At 57.3% G+C, this 21,575-nt stretch overlaps 2 protein-coding genes across 2 annotated transcripts; one reads left to right on the top strand and one right to left on the bottom strand.

Moving 5' to 3' along the window:
* Window positions 1–1,097: 1,097 nt before the first annotated feature.
* Window positions 1,098–6,965, top strand: ZPBP2 (zona pellucida binding protein 2; the record flags this gene model as incomplete). The annotated part of the gene is made up of 8 exons (XM_084496110.1): window positions 1,098–1,206; window positions 1,931–2,011; window positions 2,514–2,639; window positions 3,192–3,353; window positions 4,203–4,421; window positions 5,556–5,641; window positions 6,215–6,392; window positions 6,868–6,965. The coding sequence occupies 8 exons, from the start codon at window positions 1,098–1,100 to the stop codon at window positions 6,963–6,965; spliced, it is 1,059 nt and encodes a 352-aa protein (XP_084352236.1).
* A 6,526-nt stretch (window positions 6,966–13,491) lies between these two features.
* Window positions 13,492–18,184, bottom strand: LRRC3C (leucine rich repeat containing 3C). The gene is made up of 2 exons (XM_084496124.1): window positions 18,106–18,184; window positions 13,492–16,026 (listed from the first exon to the last, which is right to left on the bottom strand). Exon 2 carries the CDS (start codon window positions 15,946–15,948, stop codon window positions 15,166–15,168), a length of 783 nt encoding a protein of 260 aa, XP_084352250.1. The 5' UTR covers window positions 15,949–16,026; window positions 18,106–18,184; the 3' UTR covers window positions 13,492–15,165.
* Window positions 18,185–21,575: the final 3,391 nt, after the last annotated feature.

Here is a 21,575-nt window from a genome sequence, read left to right as displayed (position 1 = left end):
TTTTAATAAATGAAATTTGTAACTTAAATGCTTTTCTACACAAAAGCATTAAATCAAACTTTTACAGCTATCTATAAAAATAGCTATAATTCCTGTGTTGGCTGGTTCCTTATTTGTTAGGCAAATACTGTTACATCATTTTCAGACACTGGCATGATCAGGGGCTGCACCACAAGTGTAATTTAGCTAATTACCAAAGGCTTGGCCACAGTTCCTGATCTTAAGCATCTCACGCTGTGCAGTGAGGTCTAATGCAGGCACCCTCCTCACCCTAGCAGCAGGGCTATTCCCCAAATATTTTTACATGCATTCAAGAAACTCAGCATTTCTACTTCTAGTTCAGAAGTCATAAGCAAGCCTTACAAAACACGTAACTGACTCTGAAAACCACCACGTACTTCAATAATATGCCATCCGGCTGTTTTCGAGCCAACAGGATATGCCCAGCTCTTATTTTCAGTCTTTCTCACAGCGACTGGCAGGAATATTTTTTGCTTTTAAGCTGAAAGCAGACGTCCCACAATGACTCGCTCCAGAAACCAGCAGGTGAAGGCGGCCCTGGCATGCAAGCCGTGCCGTTAGCTCCTCGGAGCTGGCAGCGCTGGAACCGCACGTGGAGCAGGAGATGGCAGCCAGGGCGCCCCTGCGGTTACGGGGCCGACCACAGCCAGGCCTGAACCTGTTCCCCCCACATAGTTTCCTATCGTAGCCCACACAGCTGGAAACACCACCTTGAGTCAAAAATAAATTTTGCTGCATGCAGTGGAAGGGCGACGCGGTGGCTTCTCCCAGGAGGGGGGCGGCTGGCACCCAGGGAGCAGCGCTATCCTTTGCCTCCGAGCACCCCACAGGCTTTAGGGGCGCCTGTGAAGCGAACAGAAAAAAAGGCAACAAAACAACCCAAAAAGCGCAGGGTGTGGGTGGGGAAGGAAAGAGGCAGCTGCGTGTGGGGCTGGGGACCCCACCTTCCTGTCAGGAGGCTCTGCAGAAGCGAGCGGCGGCCCCGAGGAGAGGAAAGGGCGGGGGGCAGGCGGGAAGGGGCCGTTGGCACCCCCCGGCCGTTGGCCTCACGGGGCGGCCGTTGGTGCGGGGGCGGCATGGCGGGGGACGGCGGGAGGCCGTGCTCCCCCCCACGAGGCCTCCTGGGGATGGCGGTGGTGGTGGTGGTGGCGGCGGCAGCAGCAGGCTGGGGTGCCCTGGTTGGAGGTACCAAAAGGCCCGCAGTGGCGGGCCCACGCCAGGCATGGTTCTCCTCAGGGGGCTGCTGCGGGGTCCGGTGGTACCGAGGGATGGGGGCAGCGCTGTTGGGTGAGCGGGCTGTGCTGGCCTGCAGGACCGACCTTCGGCACTTGATAAAAGCCATGAGGTGGTGGTGGGGGTAGCAACGCCATTTCAACCCCTCAGCCTGACTCCAGGCAGGCGGTGGTCAAGCAGGGCTGTCCTGGTCTGCCACCGCAGCCCGAAAGAGCCTCAGCAGCCAGGATGAGTGCTAGGAATACTGCCATAGCGGGCTGGGGGCGTCTCACACACAACCCCTCATGCTCAGGCATCCAGCTGCTGTTTCCCAAAAGGCAGAAGCTCACAGATGCTTGAAAACCCAAACACCCACCCACAGTCACCATGTTGCACCCCTCCTGCTTCCCAAGGCTCTCACGGGGCTGTTGCAAAGAGCCTTAGCTTTCTGGTTGGATTTTTATAGCTTGTTGTTGTTGTTGAAGTGAAAGGCTCAGCTAGCCCAGAACACTGTATTAAAACAGATTCACAGCCTGGGCACTAAAGCAACAGAAAGTGGCAAGCCAGCAACAAGTGGGAGTCATGTTTTGGAAGGGGAAAGAATGGAAGCAGCAGGAACTTGCTAGGACAAAATGAATGGCTAAGAATCATGCATTTAGATTTCTCCGTATAATATTCTAAGTTCTTTTCCCCACAGCAAGTGCTGTACCTGAAGAAGAGCTACGTTCTGTTGGCTTAATTCAAAATAATTACATTTATGCTGACATCAAACGTGAAGGTAAATTTGTCAGATTATAAAATACATTTAAGTCTTACTAGACCTTTGAAATGCCATTTAAGTACAGTGATCATTATGTAAACAATGCTATGCATGGAAGTGGTGCAACCAGGCTTAGCTAAGCATACTGCTGGAGGCTCCGGAATATGGTTCTGACAGCATACATCAGCAAGATGGTGCAGGCTGAGAAATACACCTGGCCTGTGGTGCACTCGTGGAAGATGTCGTGTCTAAACAAGAGTTGCCTGCTCAGCTCCTCAAACCCAAGCTCAAAACCTGGTGCTGGGACCCTGCAGCTCGGTCTGGTGGTTTCTGCTACCTGCAGTCAGCACCCACTGCCCCGTGGACAGTTCCAGCTGTTAATAGCAGCAAGCAGAGACACGACCAGCCTCCTTCTCATTAGTCCCAACGGGAAAAATTAGCTTAACATTACATTAAGTATAGCTTTGAAGTACTTTGTCATTTCATTCCATGTCTTTTACCTTATTCTCTTGTGTTGCAGTTAATGTGTATGTTAAAGTATTTACAAATAGCCCACTTCTGGTATGCATGGATTTGGCTCTTTCTCGAGAAGAAATAATAGATCCCAAGTATTTGTGGATTGGTCCAGATGGAAAAAATTTAGAAGGTTAGTTACTTTTTTTTCTGACTACAAAGAATTTCCACTCTTCCTGCCTTCACCATTTTTTCCAAGTCACTGATAGAATAGGCTTTTTACAGCACTTCTACTCAAACTTACAAACAGCCCCTGCCTCTTGGGGGTGGGGTCAGAAATCAGGAAAATATGCTGAGATAGAAAACTAATTTTTCTATTTACAAGGGGAAAAGTTGACCTCAAATAGCTAAATAAGTTACCGCACATGAAATCACGTATTTTCCTCGTTTCTGTTGATGCTACCGTGCAGTAGTGTGGTGGGTCCAAACAGTCACATGGCCCTTTATCAGATTTTTCCACAAACTCCGACAGACTGCATTTCCTTTCTCCCTCTAAAACTATAAAATGCTCGAGATAAAAGCAAACTTGCAGCAAGTCTAAGAGGTCAAATTTTAGACTGTTTCAGACTAACACAAATCAGTGTGTCATTAAGCACTAAAAGCCTCATCTTTCAGTGTTTTAAATGAGCAGAGCATCAGAAACCAAGTATTTCCAGTGATCAACTATTTCCTGTTTCTATTCTAGGGCAAATATATGCGAATCTTACAGAAACTGGAAAGTTGATGCTGATGGGTTTTAAGGAGTCCATGTCTGGAGCTTACACTTGCACTCTTTCTCACAGAATCATAGAAACTATGACACAAGAAGAAGTAGACGTGTTTGAGACATATAAGTTTATGTTATACGGTAAGATTACTTGCTTACTAGTAAGCTAATGCACGTAGCCTTTGCAGTTTGGTGTGTTTGTAACAGGCATGTTTATTTCAAGGCTTGATAGAGATTGTTAATCTATGCCAGAAGAGAAATGTGTATATAGATAGTCAAATATCCTTCCAGTTTGGGAAAAAGTTTAAATGACTGCTATCAAGAACATATGACAACTCAAAGAATAAAATAACCCCTACCTTCAACAAGAAACAAGTGGACTATGGTAATTCCAGTGTTACCCAAGATCTGAAAAGAAAGCTCAGGTCTGAGTGCAGTCTCCTACAAGAGAGATTACCATACTGAGCCTAATGCCAATGCAGAATGAGCTTGAGCAGTACACTCAAGCCTTCCTCCACCCTTTGTAACCACTGTTCACCAACATCACCTCTCCACCCACAAAATAACGTCTCCGAAATGCTCAAAACACTAACCTTTTTCAATCATTTTTAAAACATTCCCTCCCACACCTTAGCTGCATAGTGTTTTTGCATCAACCCAATCCGTTTCAGTAACACGGCTTCATAGTAAAATAAATACAGAACTAGCGTATCTATTTGCTCCTTTTTTGTTTCAATGTGTAGGAGCAGAGCCTCATAACACAAGCACGGATTCCTGTATATTTCAGACTAAAATGTCTCTTACTCTTTGAGTCAGCTACAACAAGGATAAGTTTGTTCTGATTTGGTTAATGAGTGAACTATTTACTTGTTTACTTTTGAATAAGTGCCTGCATTTCTGATACAAAGTACACTGATATAGAAGATAAGGCACTGTACAAGATTGAGTGATTACACTGCTGAACTCATACACAAACTATTTTCTTAAAAGCATACAGGGAAGCTGACCATGCATACCAGATATCTGTTCGCTTTACTACAAAGGGATGTGAGCTAGCAGCCAATGCCCAGTTCTTTGAGGAACTGAAGAAAATCTTAGACAACTTAATTTCTGATCTGACATGCCACATCATAGAGTCATCGTACAAATGCCATTCCATCAAGATACCAAACCAAGGCCTCCTGCATGAGCTCTTTGTTACTTTTCAAGGTAACATATTTCAGTGTTTGTTTGGGAGTGATCATTTCTATTCATAAATAACCTGGATGTCCTATAAACATCTGAAAAATATTAAAATCAAGCATACCTGCAGAAGTCACTGCCCTTTATTTGTGATCCCTGTATTTTTTCCTACCAACCCACAGATGGAGCTAAAATGCAGTTCATATGCTGAATGCATAGTACTGTACTTACAGCCTTAGCAAGAAACAATCCTTTTCAAGGAGTTTGGTTTGAAACAGTTATCAAAAGGAGACAATTGAAGAGATACAATTTTTCACTAATATAATTGTAAAAGGAAAATGGCCTATTGTTTTTCATTATTTGATTTTTAATAAGCCTGTGACTTATGTGGTTTTGCTTGATTCTAGGAAACTGCACAGAAGTAAAAAAGCCAGAGCTTCACAGTTCCCTTATGGTAATACTGATGTGGCTGTATTGCCTTGCAAAAGAGGTTAAATCAGCCCTGATGGCTGCCCTAACTTAGATGTTTTTGTCACCAAGTAAAGGAAATTATTCAGTAATGCTTTGACCATATTTTCTCCCATATCTGTTCTCATCATGTGCCAGGCAGAACCACCCAACAAGTTATGGAACAGTTTGGTGGCCGTTTTCCCCTTGGCGAAGTCCAGGGGTGCTCAGAACGAAGCAGGGACCCAAAGCTTTGAAGTTTTCCTGCGATTTCAGTCCTCTCTATACTGAGTGAGGGTGCTATGTGAGAGTTTAGTTCCTTTCTCCTCACATCTCAGCACGTTCCCCCCCCTGTTATTTTATTGGTTGACTTCTGACTCTTACTGGAAGAGCACAATTTAAGTAACTGGTAGAAACCACCAGGACCATCCCCCTCTGTTTTGTCAGTGACTCATTTTTCAGAATTCAAGTACACCAAGTAAAAAACTTTTTTGAAACACTATCTTGACTGGTGATTATTTTTGTCACCATCTCTATTCTCCACAAATTAGAGAGGATGAAACATAAAATGCTGAAGCATTCAGTGAAGAAATTTGTTGTGTTGTTTTTGTTTTTTTTTTCCTCCCCAAAATGAACCTGAAGATAGCTGCTGTAAATTCACTAATACATCCTTAAATACAGATGTGAACGTGTATCTCTTTTCCCCACCAATAGTTAATCCTTTTGCACCCGGATGGGAAGAAGTTTGCCAACAGGTTCCTTATGACTGTGAAGATGCAACAAACATGAAAGTCCAAGAGGTTCTGTGTCAGCCACCCTTGTCTTCTTCGCATGTTTAACACAAATTCCTGCCTTAGCATCTACAGATTTGACTGGTAGTAATCCAGCTTCCCCCAGATTTTATGGGATTAATATCACTGTAAGAGATGATTCATAGAGCTCAGATAATTAAATTCAGAATGGAAAATTGTTTTAAAGGTCAAATTTATAAAAAAAAAAAAAAAGCCAGACCTACTGTTCCCATTATACTACCTCAAAAATAAGGAATCAAATATAAACATTTATGTTAGTACACTAAAATTCCAGAGCTTTAAATTAAATCTTTGAGTTATGACTCAGTAAAGGGAATATAATTTAAAATAAACCTACTGTAGCCAGTTTCTGAAATATGTTATCTCTGGCTTCTTAATGCTAGTATATACTATTGTATCCTGCACTGCTCTGATCCCAGGCCCTCTGAAGCCAAAGGAAAATTCCCAGTCAAGGTGACAGCCTGGGGGGAGAGGGGAAACGACGATACCATGAGGTATTTACTGACACTTAATCAAAATCATGACTATTTTCTTTATTCTTCCAATGTTTCTGAATTCCAGGCAAGAAATCGGATCGGAGAGTTTTTCAGTAGGCAGACATACGCTTTGAAGCACGAGTTTCGGACTGCCCCTACAATCCACTACGTGGACAACAGCTTCTCAGTTACCCACGTTGACAGCTGTCGACCAGGTTTTGGGAAAAATGATATCACCCACCAGAACTGTGCTGGCTGCTGTGGTAAATAAAAACACTTTATTTATACATTGCGTGGTAGTCCTGATCACAGCCCTCTGTAAAGTATTTGGTAAACATCAGTGTCAGAAGTCAGGATATTTCCATTCGCCTTTTGGGAAGGCATCCCTTCCCATCAGATTTTTTAGAAGTACCACGTGGAAGAGCGAGCTGGCAGTGTTTGCAATGGTTGTTAGCACGTCGGTAGATAAAACTATTTCCAAACAGAGTAAATGGAAGCAGTGAAGTGTTCCTTCTTCCAGGCCAGTGGTCAGTGACAACACTCAGGATATTGGGCAAATAAAAAACAATTACCTTAACGGTAGCAGGGCTATAAAACCCCCAGCTGCACCACTGCTGGTCCTGGGGGCACAGGGAGCTGGGAAAGGGTTGGCTCTGCCTGCAGCACCAGCAGGCTGCTCCTGACGGGCTGGTCCTAGCTGAGGCAGAGGGGAGCTGACAAACTCTGTTCTCTTTGCAGTGGTTTGTGAGCCTGGAACATACAGTCCTAACAACGAAGTCATCTGCCACATATGTACCAGGCCTCACATCAAGAAGTATGGAGCAAAGTTTTGCTAATAAATATACAGCATGAACTGGAAAACTGAAGAGAAGCTATGAAAGCACTTTTTTTTTTTTGTGATGTACTTTTCATTTTTAGCTACCAGTTCTGGAATCCTACATTATTTTTTGAATGATAGCCAAACTTCCTCATCCACGCACCCCAACATTTTGTATATTCAGGGAACACTTATAAAAGTGATGCATAAAATGAAGCACTCATGCAACATAAAGTAACTTTGTTTTAAAAAGGCGGTGGTTTGTCACATGGCTGTGGGTGCAAGGGGTCCATTTCTTGGTGGTGACACCAAACAAGCCTCAGCTTTTCACTGCAGTTTACCCAGAGATCATTAAGGAGCTACAACCAACTCAGGGAGAGGTGGCAGAGCTGCAGTGGAGTTACGAGCCATAGTGACACGTGCCAGAATCTGTGTTAATAATACCTGGGAGAAATTACTCGGAAGTACTAAGTATTTGATCCGTGATTTAAAAACATAAATGCTCTTTTATTCTATATTTTGTTGTTTCTTTCTTTGTGTCCAAAATGCTGTAGCTTGCCCAGCACAGAACCAGTTGATGTGCTGGGAGCAGCCACGGCTCCACTCAGGGCTTTCCGTGCTGCAGCCGCCAGTGGGAGCTCTGCTAACGAGCAGACACCAGGAGCACAGAGTGAAATCGTGTCCCTCAAACCATGGGGTTACCACCAAGTCCTGCAACATCCTTGCATCTGGCCAGGCTGCTTTTGAGGCTCGCCTTGCCCACATCCCAGGGAGGGAAGTGGGGAGGCTGCTGAGCCTTCTCTGCCTGTTTGCTGCTGCATCCTCTCTTCCATTGAGCAAACACGAGTGGAACAGCTCTGCTGGCCCCAGGAGCGTGTTGGACAGGATTATCCACCCCCTTACTGCAGCTGTAAGCTCCCAAGTTCACTAGGTCAGTAACAAGTCGAGATACAAATTGCCAAACACTGACATAACAGGAAAGCTCTCTTCCCAGAACAGACTTACTCTGATCTGCTCCTGAAGGTTAGCTGCCGTAGCTGCAGCAGTCAATCACTTTGCTCACAAAGCAGCATCACCAAAAATTCAGTTTCGCTGCTTTCAAGAGCATCATGAGTAACGCTGCCACCTTACTCATCCCTTCTGAGCCACGGCGGAGTTACAAGAACAGGTTTTTACAACTCGTCTTTAAGCTTTGTAAGATGCTCCCTGCCGGAGCTGATGCCTTCCAGACTCCTTGGTCACTCTGTCAAGGGGCACAAGAGAACTCCCCCTCCTTCACCTCTCACTCCAGGGGCAGCCAAACAACCAGCACAGTCCCATTTGAGGCCGCCTGTGCACAGGGTTTGCAGCCCCCCAGGACCAGACTGAAGGGGACCCTGCACCCCACTGCCTGTGCATGCACACACCCAGCCCTGGAAAGCCCTGTCCGGCTTCCCACGGAGCAATTCCTCTCCTTTTTGCACTGCGTAGTAGCAAGTCAAGCAAAAGAACACCTCCCGCTATGTAACAGCAACTTCTTATGGCATCTAGAAATTCCTTGGTGGGTACTCATCCAAAAATCGACCAGATTCAACCCAGTTAAAATTATCCGTTTTGACAGCAACACAGCAGGAGACGGCATGGGCACAGACCACGCTCCGAGCTTTTCAGAATCATTACTTATTAAATACTGACGAATAAAATGTACTGTAACGAGCATTTAAACTGCCTGTAGGCTGATTATCTCAGCCGCCAACTGGACACTGTGTGCACCGCTCAGGCTTATACAGATTAAGCAGAAGGGCTCTGCGACTGTTCCCTGTGTTCCTTGGCCTATTTCACAACAGAGCATCTCACAGAGGAATGCCACATACATAAATTATTACGGGGAAAAAAAAAAGCAGTAAGTAGGCAGGCACTGAGCGTAATGGCTAGTGAGTCACAAATGAACACTTGCTGCCTCCTCCCTCTCTTAAAAAATGCAGTTACAGAAAGCTCTTGTAGTGCTTCGGGTTTTCAGTGGGCTTTTAAAATGTGGAAAAATAGGTCAAACATTTCCATATTACATCGCAGAGGGGTTTGTCATTAATCCCATGCAGACTTTCAAGAAAGAGGAGGATGCAAAGCAGCTTCTCTCCGGCCTGTCGTGGACACGAGCTCCCCCCATCCAGTGAAACTCCCCCCATTGCTGCCTGAGACAACCCAAAAGGCAGCTGCTGCTTTTATTTTTGGCACAGCATTGCTTGGAGCTCCAGCCCTTTCCCTTTCCCAAGCTGAAGGATCACCATCCCACTTCAAACTTTACAAATCACTGTAACCAGCTCTCACTCAGCCTCCCCTTTACTTTTTACAGTCCCCAGCCACAACAGCCCATGAGGAGCATTACAGCCACGGTCACCACTAAGTCTTCCTTTCACCTTGCTCCTTTTTTTGTACACCTTCCTCTCCTCCTCCTCAGACACCCCCAAGCAAGCGGCTGTCCCAGGCACTTCAATGTGACCCTCAGCCTCCCCGAAGCACGAGGCTTTCCGTAAAGGATGAGGCTTTCCGTGAAGGACGACAGAACACGTCAAGTGTGGCGATGAATTCTCGCAAATAAATAGAATTGAAAACTTCCTGCCCCCTTTCTCAGCACAGCCCTCCAACAACTCAGCCTCGCACCCAGGCGGCCGCCAGCAGCGCGGGAGCGCTTTGAAGCCTCTGAATGACAAAACCCAACCCGCTGCCTGCAAGCCGCAGCCCCTCGTTCCGCTGTCAGAGCTGCATTTTCCCAGCCTGGAACAAACCACTTGAGAAGCACTTCGCAAGCACACGTTCGAGCACTCACTGCAGAGCCGCTGCGCCAGCTAGTGGGTTGTAGCACGGAGCTGGGACCGCGTCTGCCGGGGTGACAACGGCATCGCCACATCAGTGCAAAGGTCTCCTGCCTCCCATGGCACGTCTGTTAACCCATACGTGAGCTGGAAGAGGGGCAGGAGAGGCTGCAGCTGCCCAAGGCTCCCAGCACACCCCCATGCAGCAAGAAAGCAGCAGCCCCTGCTCACCTGGTTATAAGGAGAGAACAAAAAAGCTCCTCCTGGGGCAGGAGGGCACGGGGATGGGGCTGATCCGGGGCACCCGGTGCTGATCCAGGGCACCCGGTGCTGATCCAGGGCACCCGGTGCTGCAACCCATCCCATCTGGGAGGGAGTTTTTTGGGGGGCAAACAGTGGGGACAGTGTCTGGAGGGGGCAAAAGGGCTCCTGCCACGAGCTGCTTCACTGTGAAGTGGCTTGGAAAAGCACCAGGGTGTCCCTTCTGTCCCCAGTAACCCCAGCTGGTCCTGTGGGTGCGCCGGGCTCAGCGCACAGGGACAGCCCCGGCTGCAGCTTCAGGGCTCCGAGAGGACACACACTGGGGGTGTGAAGCCCCCCTGCAGCCGTGGTCCCCGGGGGGAGCAGGGGGGGCAGCGCACAAGTGGGGCTGTTTGATTTGCTGAGTCAAAGCCAGCGGCCGGGAGCTGGTGCGAAATGCAAAGTGTGTTTAGGTACGGCAGCCCCGTTAAGTTCCTCGGTGGGACCAATCATTTATAGAAAATTAAGCATATTTTCAAGTGCTCTGCTGAACTGGAACCGGAGAAAGGAAAAAAAGAAAAAAAAAGAAAAAAAAAAAAAAGGAGCCAGTGCTGCTTTCTGGCACCTAAACCCTGGCCTGGAGCGAGGCTGGGGGAAGGATGGCAGGAGCCCCGTGGGTGGGACAGACAAACGGACACGAGCAGCAGCCCCAGCCCATGGGCACAGGCATCCACGTGTCCCACCGGGGAGAAGCGAGCCTGGGAAGGTGACGGGGATGGCTCTGCAGAGCTCCAGGCTGCCCATCGCTGCCATCCGCAGGCACAACTTCCCCCAAAGCTCCCCCAAACCTCCCCCAAACCCCCCAAAACCTCCCCAAAACCACAGTGATCAGAGCCTGGTGCCGGCCCCTGCCTGGCAGCATGTGAGGGATGGGGAAAATTCATCAGCAAGTCCAGGGGGGCAAAACGCTGAGGCTGCAACGACCTGCACGGACGGGCAGAGCTGTCCTGATCCTTAGCTCTGCTTCGCTTTCCCATCCCCTGAAATTAAATTTCCTCTCGCAGAAGTCCAGTGACCACATTTTCTGCACAGCACCAGTCCTGTAACAAGCAGCATCACAGGATTAATGAGTCCTTTGCAGGCAGTGAATAAGTATGATTCATTATTGGCAGCAGTGCCACTGTAAATGGATTTTTTGTGGTGAAAATAAATAAATAAGCCTATGTAACTGAAGGGCCGTTGATGAAGTGTAGGCCAGTTTTAATCACAGTGTAATTGCTGCCATCAGTTCTAATTATTTATAAATATTTTTATAATTGTGGAAATTAAACAATTAGACATCCTTCCTTCCCTCTTCAAAATCTAATCATTTAAAAGTTCAGGATGCGGTCTGGGGCCGGGAGCACCGAACGTACCTCGTGCACAGACCAAAACGGAATTGTTTTACTGTTCTCCAAAAACATCTGTCCTGCAAAACCAAACGGGCACGGATCCTCCTCCACCCGTGGGAGCAGAAAAGCCCCCGGCAGCCCCGAGAGAGGCCGAGGTGCCCCGGGAGTTCGTAACAAAGATTTAAGTGCGCGATGGAACGGCGCAGAAGGAGGTCGTGCTGCTAATTCGCTCGTTACTGATCCCAGCAGATAAATCTCCGGCGTGTCAGGGAAGAAATTACCCAGAAATGCGGCATGAAAATGGATGGGTTTAGTGCCTCGATAAAAAACACACATTTCCTAGAGCGCTGGGGAGGAAGGGCCCAGACCTCGTCCTTGCCCTTCCCGACCCGTCCCAGCCCCGCTCGGCCACGGGCACCTCCTGGCTCCCCCCCTGATCCCAGTTTCTCTTCTCTCCCCTTTCCTTGCAACACCCGAGCGAATGCCCAGCACTACCAGGGGCATAAATTCCGTGCCGTTCAGTCCGTCCTAGGAGAAGTTCTCTTCTTGAAGCTTATTGCAGATTTTTATGAGGTTTCTTATGTGTTTTTCTCCCTGTCCACCCGCGCAGCCCAGCAGCTGCTCCATTGATTTCCTGCTCCCGCACCCCAGCCTCCTTCCCCGCATGCTGGGGGCTGAGCAGGTTACAAACAGCAAAACGAAATCCTTTCATTCACTCCCTGGCAGCTTCACACCTCCTCGCCCCCTGCCCCTCCTGGAAATTTCCTCCCTGGTGGTGCAGCGCTGGCCTCCGTGCAGCAGAGCTCCTGGGCTGCCCGTGCTGGAGACGCTCCTCGTGCGCTCACAGCTCCTCGCACCATGAGCAGGGAGGAATCAGCCTCGCAGCCCCCCAGATTCCCCCCGTACCCCAATGCCCAGCAGCTGGGGAGAGAAGCAGGAGCCCCTATTCCTGGTGGCCCCCCAGGACCGAAGGGCGAGCTCCATGCTGAGCCCCAAACACCCCAAAGGCAGCGCTTGGACCTGGTCCCCATCCTTGGAGCTGGCTGCAGGTGACATTTCCAGGCTCTCTGCTGCAGGGATGAGGGATGCTGCCTTCCCTCCCCTGGTTGTGCAGGGGACGCTGCTCCTGCAGCCTCCCAAAAGCGCATTTAATGAAGCTTTAAAATCGATAGCACGGGTGCGGGAGGCATTTCCCACCGGTGGAGGATTGCCGGTGCTGTGCTGCCACCGGGATCCACCTCCTTCCCCCTCTGCTCGTTAGTGTCAGCTGTAACGAGCCTGGCATTTCCCATCCTAACAGCACCTCGGGCAGGAACGAGCCTGGGAGATGCGACGGGGCTGGGGTGCACACGCTGCAGTGCCGTGGTCCCCTCCTGGCTGACACAAGGCACGGTGTGGCTCAGGGACACCACCGGGGACTCGGTGCTACCCAGACCCAGCAGGACCGCGGGGAGCCGCAGCCCCCTGCCCAGCTGCTCGTGGGGCACAGGAGGGGGCTCCCCGGAGAGCGGGGGCTGCCATCTGCTCGGGATTGCAGGCTCTGCGGGCTGTCACGGCTGTGCCACGTCTGGAGGCAGCCAAGTGACAGCCAAGGTCACCGTCCCACGAGTGGGAGCTGTCGCTCCGCATTAGGGCCCGGATTTCACCCTCCGTGGCACCAATTCTTGGCGTGAGCCGTGCAGGGAGAGCTGCCGGTGAGCAGGCACGGGGACCTGGTGGCTGCGGGCATGGGGAAGGGCTCGGGTGTCCCCTAACCACCGCGGTCTCTGTCCCTTGTGCCGCACGATGGCCCCGGTGTGGTAGGGACAGGAGGGCAGGGAGCAGAGCAGGGCCTGGTGGCTGCAGCCTGGGGACGGGCACAGCTCGGGGCACGTGGTGGTGACCTGAGCCGCAGAAACCAAGCAACTCCTTCATTAATTCAAGGCGTAGGTTGGGTTACCGGGGGCCCCGCGGTGTCCGGTTTCTGCAAGCACCAGCCCCGAGCACTGGCAGAGCCCAGACACCGGGTGCCGTGGGTGTCCGTGGCCCTTCCTTGTGGCAGGGGTGTCACCGGGGGGACCCCGGCACGAGGCGCTGCGGAAGCACCCACGCGATGCACAACCACCACGCGGCAGCCACGGGCTCCCAAAGTAAAAGCCAATTTATTGTATAAAGTAAGAACAGGAAAGGTCCCTTACACAAAACACACATTGGGTCAGACGGTCCCGGGGGTGCCCCCACCCAGGCGTGCAAGCAGCCACCCGGGGGTGCCCCCCGGGGGCTCGGTCCGGTTCCCCCCAGCCCCTTTCCTCCGCCGTGGGGAGGGGGCAGTGGCCGCACGGGCTGGGGTTGGGCCGGGGGCGTTTGTGCGTCACGGGGCTGCGCTGGGGATGTAGGCACTTGTGGGAGGGTGCGGGCACCGCTCCCTCCGCCAGCCCCGGCTGCGGGAGGGATGGGAACGGAGCGGGGACCCCGAACCCTGCCTGCCCCCAGCCAGGGCCAGGATCCAGCAATAAAAAGCCCCCGCTGCTCCGGGGCGGGTGCTGCCAGAGGATGTTGAAGCAGCTTTGGTTGGTGCTCTTGGTGAGTTAAGGCAGTTTAGCTTCAGTTGGTTTAAAAAAGGGCAAAACCAGCAAAAAAAAACAGCTCTCAGGGGCCAGAAGGGTCCGGGTCTGGTCTGGCTTTGCTCCGAGGCTCCGCTTGGACCCTGCACGCCCCGAGGTGGGAGCGGAGCCGATCGCAGCCGGGCGCACGCGGGGGGCAGCCCCGGCGGCGCGGTGCTTCTGGCCCATCTCTACCTACCGAAACCAGGAACCTGCAGCCCAATCCGGGAAGTGTCAAAAAAGGGACGTTGGGGCTTTTTAGGGCGAGGGGAGGTTCAGGCTCCTGCCAGCGGCACGGGAAGCGGGGAGCAGGCGGACGAGCGGCCGCCTCGTCCCCGTCCCAGCGCCGTCACAGTGACCGGTCGCAGCCGTGTGAGTCCTTGAGTAAGAGGTGGGAGCCGCGGTGGTGGCGGTGCCACTGGGCTGGCAGCCCCGACCCGCGTGGTCCCCGGGGAGCACCGAGGGGGAACCCGCTCCCCCCCATGCCCTCAGCCCCCTCCATCAGCACCCACCTCCCTCGGCACGGGGCTCAGCCCAGGGCGAGCTCGTTTCCCATTTGCATCTCGCAGAAACGCAGGCTCAGAGCGGGAGGTCCTGGTTTGACCCCCCCAGCACCCATCTCCGAGCGGGGGGCCCCCTGTGTGGGACCCCGCGCCCCTCACTCCACCCAGAAAGGGCCGGGGAGCAGCGAGGGCGGAGAGGGGAGATGGGGCCGCAGCGCCCAGCGCGAGGGACGGGAGCTGGGGCAAACCCACGCCCGCCCCTCGCCTTTCCCCACCGCTGCATCCCCCTGTCCCCTGTCCGTCGGTCCTGCCGGGCTGCAGCTCTGAGCCCAGCCCGCGTCCCCCCGGGCGGGCAGCCAGGAGCCCTGTGCCGCCGGGAACATCCCTCGGGCGGCGGAGGGTAAGCCGGAGGGATTAAAACACTGATTTCGTTAATGCCCCAGGGGATCTCTGCAAAGGAAATAAAAAAAGTTTGGAATGAAGTCCCAATGTCCAGGGCAGTCGGAGCGATGACCGCGCGGTGGGGGCGCGCTGGGGGTCTCCCCGCTCGCCCCGTGCTTGTTGCCCGTAGCTGCAGCCACTCGCTGTGTACCCGACCCCGGTGCTCGCATTGCTGCGGGTGGCCACAGCTGCCCCAGAACAAACCAAAACACGGCGATTTCTGCGCGGTGACAGCAGCCGGGAACAGCCCCGGCCGGCCCCGGGGGTCCCTCACACCACGGTGCTGATGGTGGACGACTCCTCCGAGCGCCGCTGCTTGCTGGGCAAGGACTTGAGATACTCGAGGTGCCGCCGGGCGTCCTCCTGGTTCTGCCGCACGTAGTAGACCAGGTAGGAGATCACCATGGCGAACCAGCCGAACATGGTGACCAGCATGGCGATGTCCGTGGTCTTTTTGTACATGTTGCAGAAGTCCGTGTCGGCGATCACCTGCAGGAAGGCTTTGCCCACGTGCTCCTCCTGCACGGAGGAGTCGCAGACGATGCCGCCCGAGGAGCCGGCCACCAGCTCCACCGTGCGGATCAGCTCCTGCAGCCGGCAGTCACACAGCCAAGGGTTGTTGGAGAGGTTGACCTTGGCCTTCAGGTTGCTGAAGGCGTCCTTGCTGACCGACACCAGCCTGTTGGAAGACAAGTCCAGGGAGTGCAGGTGGTCGCCCAGACCCCGGAAAGCCCCGCTCTCGACGCCGGCGATGGCGTTGTGGGACAGGTCCAGCTCCAGCAGCAGCGGCAGGTCCCGAAAGGCGTCGCGGGGCAGGAAGGGGATGCGGTTGGAGTCCAGGTAGAGCTTGTTGGTGTCGTTGGGGATGTCTTTGGGGACCTCGGTCAGCCGAGCGTTGCTGCAGCGGAAGGTCTTCAGCCCCTCCTCCTCCGAGGGGTAGCAGCCCTTGGGGAAAGCGGCGGCCGAGCGGAGGCAGGAGGCCAGGAGGAGGACGCTCTGCAGGAGCAGCCACATGGTCGTGGAGCGCAGGAGGAACGGCTCCACCGGAGGCATGGCACCGCGCCGGCTTGCTCACACGGCCACCGGCCCCTCGGCTCTTGCCCGCGGTGATTCGGGCTGGAGTCGGTGCATCTGGGACGGAGACAGCAAGGGCACAGCATCAGGCAGAGGCACCAAGGGGCAGAAGAGCCGCTGTGCCGGCGGGGAGCATCGCGCCCGCCCCGGCTCACCCAGCTGTGGGATGGGGACGGGGACGGGGACAGCTGGCACGGCTCACTCGTCCCCCTGCCATCAGCGGCTGCGCTCGGTGTTCCAGCGCAGCAGGATTAGGCCCCGTGGGGCCGAGCGACCACACGTCTCCTGCGTGCAGCAGCTGGGCTGTAACAAACGGACACGGCGCGGGCTGAGCCAGAGGCGGGGGTGAGATCCCCGCCAAGGTCACCGGCAGTGCGATCGCTGCCTGAAGGCCAACGCATCCTGCAGAGGCGGCCGGCAAGCCCTGGCTCCAGCCGAGCAGCCTCTGCAGGCAGGGCCCCTGGGGAGCGTGATGGAAGCAAGGCGCGGGCAGGAGCAGCGCAGGTTCCCCGAGCGCTGCGGGGCTGGCAGGCAGGCAGGGATCTTGCTCACCAGCTCTGCTTCCAGCGCTGCCCGCCCCGGGGACGCAGGCACGCACCACGCTTTCTGTGGGGTGTTTGCTTTGGAGGGGACTGGAGCGGGCGGGTGGCCGGGCTGAGCTGTCCCCTGCCCGGTGCCACGCCAACCCCAGAGCCGGGCTGCCCACACCACCCTGTAACCATGGTCCCCATCCAGCCCTTTATTCCGGAGGGGAAAAACGTCAGCAGGAAAGAAACAAAAACAGAAAAAGGAAATTCACAGGAGCTGAGCGTTCAGCAAGTTCCCAGGGTGGTGGCAGCAGATAAGGCCACGTCCGAGAGCGGCGAGCGCGCTGCCCCGCATTCCCAGCCACAGGTCCCGTCTCAGCGAGGGGCTGCAGCGGCGGCACGACCAGAGCAGGATGCAGGAGCTCTCCTCTCCCAGCATCCCGTGACTGAAGACACCAGCATGAAAGGGCTCCCCGTGGCACAGGTTGAGCAGAGCTGTGCTGTGGAGACCCCCACGCTGTGCTGCCCCGGGCATGTCCTGGTTATCCTGCCCGCAGCCTTGGGGCTGTCCCCTGCAGCCCCCACAGCACCCTGGGGTGCAGGGGTCCCACGTTCTCCTCCCCACCTGCGGATGAGGGGCTGCAGCTCCTTGGGGCTGGGTTTCCCCAGGGGGCAGTGATGCTGCTCCCCACTGTTGGGGGGCTCAAGCTGCCCCCAGAGCCAATTTGGGGCTGCTGGGGCTATAGGGGGAGGCTGCCAGGCCTGGGATGGGGCAAGGACGGGGCTTTCTGCGCTCGCTGCTCAGCACCGTAACTCAGCTCGACTGCACCGAAACACCCCAAGGTCGCGCCAGTGCAGAGCTGGCCCCGAGAACCCCACTCCTGGCACCCTCCAAGCAGGGAGCGGGGCTCCGAGCAGCTGAAGGGCACCGGGAACCCCAGCCCCACACCGGCACCTCCGCCTGGCCGGGGCACCAGCCCCCCAAATCTGCCAGAAGTAACCCGGAGGGGAGAGCCCAGGGCTGGGCACCGCTGCAAACGGACCCGAACGAGCCAGGACCGGGGACCCAGGAAAGGGGGAGCCTCGTCCGCGGCACCCGGGGGCTGGGGGACCCCCCCTCGGGTAGGATGCGGCTCTCCAGGGCCCCACGGGGGGCTCGGATGGCTGCGGCCACGGGGCTCCGGACCGGGCACGGCACCGAGCGCGGGCGCAACCGGCCCGGTGCAGCACCCTGCCAGGGCGAGGGGTCCCCACCCGACCCTCGGGGGTCGCCGCCAGCCGTGGGGACGCCCCCGAGGTGCCGGTGGGCGACCGAGGCTGGCGACGGTGGATCCGTGCGGGCACCAGGACCCTCGGTGCGCCCGGAGAAGCCGGGGATGCCCGGGGTTCCCCCCAGCCCCGCTCCAGCGCCGGCTCCGCTCGGCACCGGGGGGGCGCGTTGCGGGCGAGGGAAGCCCCGGTAATTCCCCGGGGGACCACCCCCGCCCCCCGCACCCCCGCCCCTCCGCCCGCCGCCTCTCGCCTTGCCCCTCCCGGAGCCGGGGAACACCGGGGAGCACCGGGGAGCACCGGGGAGCACCGGAGAGGGGGGGTCCCGGGCCGGACTCACCTGCCGTGCGCCCCCCGCGGCGGCGGAGCGGCCCCGCGCCCCGGGCCGGAGCGGCCGCGCCCCGCGCAGCGCGGCGGGCCCGGAGCCGGCGGCGGCGGCGGCGGGGCCGGTGGGCGGGATCCACCGCCCGGGCCTCCCCGGGGCTCCCCGCCCCCGGCCCGCCCCGCCGGGGGGGCTGCACGGAGCCGGGCACCCCCGCCTAGCTCCCGGCTTCTCTCCCCGGCCGGTCCCGGGAGAGGCTGCGCCTCGGGACCCCTGCCCCGGGGGTGGGATGGGGAGGCGGGGGACGCACCGGGGGCACCCCCGAGCCCCCAGCCCGGGGCATCCGCAGCGAACGGAGCCGCCGGGGAGCGCCGAGCCCCCCCGGGTCCCTGCGTGGGAACGGCGCTGCCCCCCCGGAGGGTGATGCCCGGAGCTGGGCTGTGCCCCCCGCCGCTGCCCCCGCCCCGGGGCTGCCCCCGGCCCAGCCCCGGGGACACCGGGAATCCCCCCAAGCCCCCCCCCCATCCGGTGCCGTTCCTCCTCCCCCGCCACGGAGCGCGACCCCTCCCGGCCGCCGCCTCCCGCGGGCACCGGCATCGCTTACCCGGGGAAACCCGAGCCGAGGCGGGCAGCGAGGCGACCGCAGCCCGGGGGGGGGGACCCGGAGCAGGCCCCCAGCCCAGCCCCGAGCTGCCCGGACCGGGGCTCTCCGGGCTGCGCTCAGGACCATGGAGAGCGGCCGCCGTTACCGGGCCCGGCCCGTTCCCGGTGCCCCCCGTTCCCGGCTGGGGCCGCTCCACGCGGCCGGCAGCACCGGGGCTCTCCCTGCCTGCCCCCACGGGACACCGGGCACCGGGGACGAGGAGAGGAGACCTTGAGAGCAAGGATTCCGGTGACCCCCCCCCGGTTCTCCTTGGAGAGGCCGCTGCTCCGGTGGATAACCGGTTTACGAGGCGCGTGGCCTGCGTCTGGCTGCATTAGGACAACCGAAGCTGACGGGAGGGCTGGAGCCAGGCGCTCCCCGGGGACCCCCACGTTCCCCCCCGAGAGCTGCCCCGGGGCTGCCAGGCCCTGGCGGGGCCCAGGCTCCCGCCGCCGTCTCCATCTCTGGGGTTGGGATCGCAGCCAAGCCTGCGCTGGGGCATCCTCAAAGGCTGCAGGGCAGCAGGCAGGGAGAGCCTCCACCTGCCCTCAGGCTCCTCGGCTCGCTTCTCCCCACGGTTGGCCATGGAGCGGAGCAGCCCCGAGCTCCCCAGTACCGATCCCGGTGCTGCTGGGTGCTGTGCCCGGAGCTGGAGCTGCGGCAGCACCCAGCGAGGCAGCCACCAGCTGCAGGAGCGGGGCTGGAGGGAACCACGGACGCATCCAGACCGATGCTGGGGCTGCCGGAGCTTTTGGCGAGCCCCAGCTGATGGTGGCCACGGGCTCAGCCCGAGCTTAGCCCAGGGGTTGGGGGGCTCCGGCCCTTTCCCACCCCATGGAGCCTGAAAACGCAGAGCCTGCAGTGCAGCGCGACCCCGCGCGGACCCTTCCCTGCCGCAGCCAGCACCGGTGGCTAAAAATAGGCAGCACCAGCTCCCCGCTGCCAATGTGCTGCTAAATATAGCTGGTACCGAGCCGGCAGCGGGACCGTGGCTGGCCAAACGGGAGGGGAGTGTGGCCCCCAACACGGGGGTGGATGGGGAAACCACGCGGGAGCAGCCCCCCTGCACGCAGGGAGCTGCCAGCCCGGGCTGTGGGTTTGGGGATGGATCCTCCTCCCCTGGGACCCTTTGCCCCCAAATTCTGGGGTTCCCTGGGTGGGTGAATCCAGGTTGGGGAGCCCGAGGAGCGGGTGCCCTCACTGCGCTCCCACCGGCAGCGAGAGAGAGGCTGCTGCTGCTGCTGCATCACCGAGAGGGATTAATATTTATGGGCGTTTAAAAATAGCCGTCGCATTGTGCTTCCCCCTCACGTGCGGAGTCAGCGGGGTGCGGGGAAGCTGCTAAATTAGATGTCACCGCGCAGAGGGAGCTGCTCAGTCAGGCAGGAGCGGGGATAAAAATAGAGCCTGCCGTGCGTGCGTGGCTCCCCTGCAAAGCAGGGCCGGCTCCCGCGGGATCCCCCGCCTCCGCTCACGGCATCCCCGCACCTCGCCGCGCTGCCGCGGGCACCCCCGGGCGCCTGGGCAGGGACTGGGTTTTCCTGGCCCTGCGGGTGCCCACAGCCCTCCGGCAGCAGCTGCCAGGGGAAGCTCCGGCTGCAGGAAGCCACCCGGTGCCTGCCAGCGGCACGATGCCAGCGTGTGGTGCTCCGGTCCCCACGGCCCTGCTGTGCCCAGCTGGCGCACGACTGCGGGGCTGGAGATGGATCCTGAGCTGGCACCCACTGGCTGCACCGTGACTAGGTGGGTGCACAGGGGGCCAGGTGGGTCTGCGGGACCCCTGCCCGCATCCATTCCCTGCAGACGGGCGCGCGGCCACCTTCAAGCCCACAAGGACGCTGGCACCGGGTGCCCAGCCGTGGGCAGAGCAGGAGAAGCCTCGATGCCTTCAGCACAAAGCAACACCGCAAACACCTCCGTGCCGGAAATGAGACCCCAAAAATTGGCTTCTCCATGTGGCCAGGGAGGGCTGGCAGCGACCATGCCGAGCTGGGGGGGCTCCGAGCGATCCTGGTGGAGCCGCCTGTGCCGGGCATGGGGACGGAGAGGGCACCCCGGGGGTGCCACGCTGATGGGCTCCGGGGCTGGCTGCGCCCCGGCGGGGTCCCAGGAGAGCGAGGAGCAGAGCAGCTCGGGGCAGGGGCTGGCAGCACAAAGCAGCCTCACTGCTCGGCGCCACGCTGCACCCTCTGCCTCTCCCCGGCAGGAGAGCTCGGCGCGGCGGCGCGCACAAAGGCTGCACAGATGGCCGCGCGCACCGAGGGGCCGCGGCAGCGCCGCGCTGCTGGCTTTGATGGCTGTGCAAACAAAGGCATGGCCAGATGGTCGCCCCGCACTCCAGCGCAGGAATCCTGCCTCCGCTCCCAGGCCCTGACCTTGGCCACGCGCCCCGGCGGTGCCCGCTGGCACCGATAACGTGCCCGATGCCTCGGCTGAGGGTTCGCAGCGGGGACACCCCCACATCACCCTGGGTTTGGTGCTGCTGAGCACGGCATGGGGTGCTCTGTGCCTTTAGGGCCACAGCTCGGGGGTGCTGTGGGCAGAGCAGATGTGATGTGAAGCAGGGGGCGAGCGCTGCTCTCATCCCCTTCCCAGCACCGCGGCCCCCAAAGGAGCCGCCTCGGGAGGTGGCGGAGACCCCGTCCCCTGCCCGGGGAGGCGGTGGACTCACCGTCCCTGGGGGTGGTTAAGGGAAGTTGGACGTGGTGCCTGGGGATGTGGTCTAGGGGGAGATGGTGGTGGTAGGGGGGCAGTTGGGCCGGATGGTTTTGGGGGCGTTCCAACCCTAATGTATTCGGTGATGGTGGTGGTAGGGGGACGGTTGAACTGCACGATCTTGGGGTCT

This window comes from Aythya ferina (assembly GCF_964211825.1).
Source record: "Aythya ferina genome assembly, chromosome: 23".
Taxonomy (NCBI): domain Eukaryota; kingdom Metazoa; phylum Chordata; class Aves; order Anseriformes; family Anatidae; genus Aythya; species Aythya ferina.
This window is presented reverse-complemented; position numbering and strand designations above follow the sequence as displayed.

What these genes read in the sequence shown, in the direction of transcription:
- LRRC3C (XM_084496124.1), bottom strand. Translation starts at nt 15,948, where the DNA reads ATGCCTCCGGTGGAGCCGTTCCTCCTGCGCTCCACGACCATGTGGCTG.